The sequence below is a fragment of the Chiloscyllium plagiosum genome, chromosome 23 (assembly GCF_004010195.1).
Source record: "Chiloscyllium plagiosum isolate BGI_BamShark_2017 chromosome 23, ASM401019v2, whole genome shotgun sequence".
NCBI lineage: Eukaryota > Metazoa > Chordata > Chondrichthyes > Orectolobiformes > Hemiscylliidae > Chiloscyllium > Chiloscyllium plagiosum.
The window spans coordinates 34,811,737-34,813,026 of record NC_057732.1 but is presented as its reverse complement, the minus strand read 5'-3'; the positions used below and the strand labels follow the sequence as shown (position 1 = coordinate 34,813,026).

General features: G+C 49.1%; 1 protein-coding gene across 1 annotated transcript in view; it reads left to right on the top strand.

The window, feature by feature from the left end:
• Positions 1-1,290, top strand: part of LOC122561464 (kielin cysteine rich BMP regulator) — a 124,968-nt gene that overhangs the window by 610 nt on the left and 123,068 nt on the right. Inside the window, exon 2 of the mRNA XM_043713207.1 lies at positions 1,060-1,215. Within this exon, the coding sequence (XP_043569142.1) occupies positions 1,060-1,215 (156 nt within the window). The remainder of the gene's footprint in view (positions 1-1,059; positions 1,216-1,290) is intronic.

Here is a 1,290-nt window from a genome sequence, read left to right as displayed (position 1 = left end):
TCTGAGTTGGGGAGTGTGGTGGGGAACCAGGTGGAAGGGAACCATGGGGTCTGAATGTGTGGGTGGTCAGGGCGCAGGTGTCAGGGGTATGGCGGTGGGAAGGGGTGCAGGGTGACCACATGTAACCAAACGATATTCCAGCCTTAAGTCAATGTGAATCATTGCATGGGGAGGAACTGCTCAAAATGACTCAACCTGAGTGCAACAGTGAGACCTTCAGGGAATTTGTCTATTCTGATTGAAGTGATAGAAAAGGGAATGTTTCATATCAACAAGGGGACAGTCTGGTTTGAGCCCAAGAGCAGAATAGCTGAGTCTCTTGTGTTGATGGACTGGTGGAAGTATTTAGAAGAAGCATCCAAAACCATAGATAACATGTTGGAAAGTGGGATTAGAATAGTAAGGCGGTTGACCTTGTCCAGCCCAAACTTGATGGGCTGAAGGGTCTTTTTCTGTGCTGTAGACCTTTTTAACCATGACACTCTTACTCCCTCTTGAATATTTATTTGAAGCTTCCTCTGCCATGTCGTCAGGCAGTGCATGCTGGACCTCACCCACTCACTGTATGAAATAAACTATGGTTCATAAGAACGCCCCCTTTATGTGGTGCAAGGAAGGCACAGGGGCAGAGCTCCATCATTGCCAATCATTGGCACACTGCCCTCCAAACAGAGGGACAGTCTAGCGAACTGGACTCAGGGTGGCCAGTGTAGCAGGAGCAAAGGCCTTGCTTCCCTGAGCGTTTCCCTGCCCCACATGTAAATCCAGCCCAGAGAAACAGTCTCTCTCTTTCCCACTGTGAGGAGCTGCCCAGCTGAACGGCCAGCACCACACCATGACCCACCACCCCCACCCCATCTCCGTCTCTCTGCATTCCCCAACCCCAGCCCAAGACCCTACCATGGCCTGTCCCACCACCCCCAGAAAACTGAGATAGTGAAGAGAGGTTCCCGGGATGCCAGAGGGAAGAGGAGGTGGGATATTCTGACGGTTTGGGAGGGATAGAATTTGAAGAAGTGAGATGATTAAACAAGCAATTTAATTCAATTTAAATACCAGGAAGAATTGGTATTGTTCAGACCTGGGCCACTCAGTTTGAAAATAATAAATGAGAATTTGTATCTTCTCCCTGTTAAAGGTTGTAGCTACAAAGGGCAGCCTTTCCAAAACGGAGATTCCTTCATTGTTGATACCTGTACATCTTGTGTGTGTTTGGTAAGTAGCCACAAATCACAGATAGCTAGCGAGGAAGAGAGTCAGCACCTTCGGGTGGGGGAGGGAGAGAGGGGG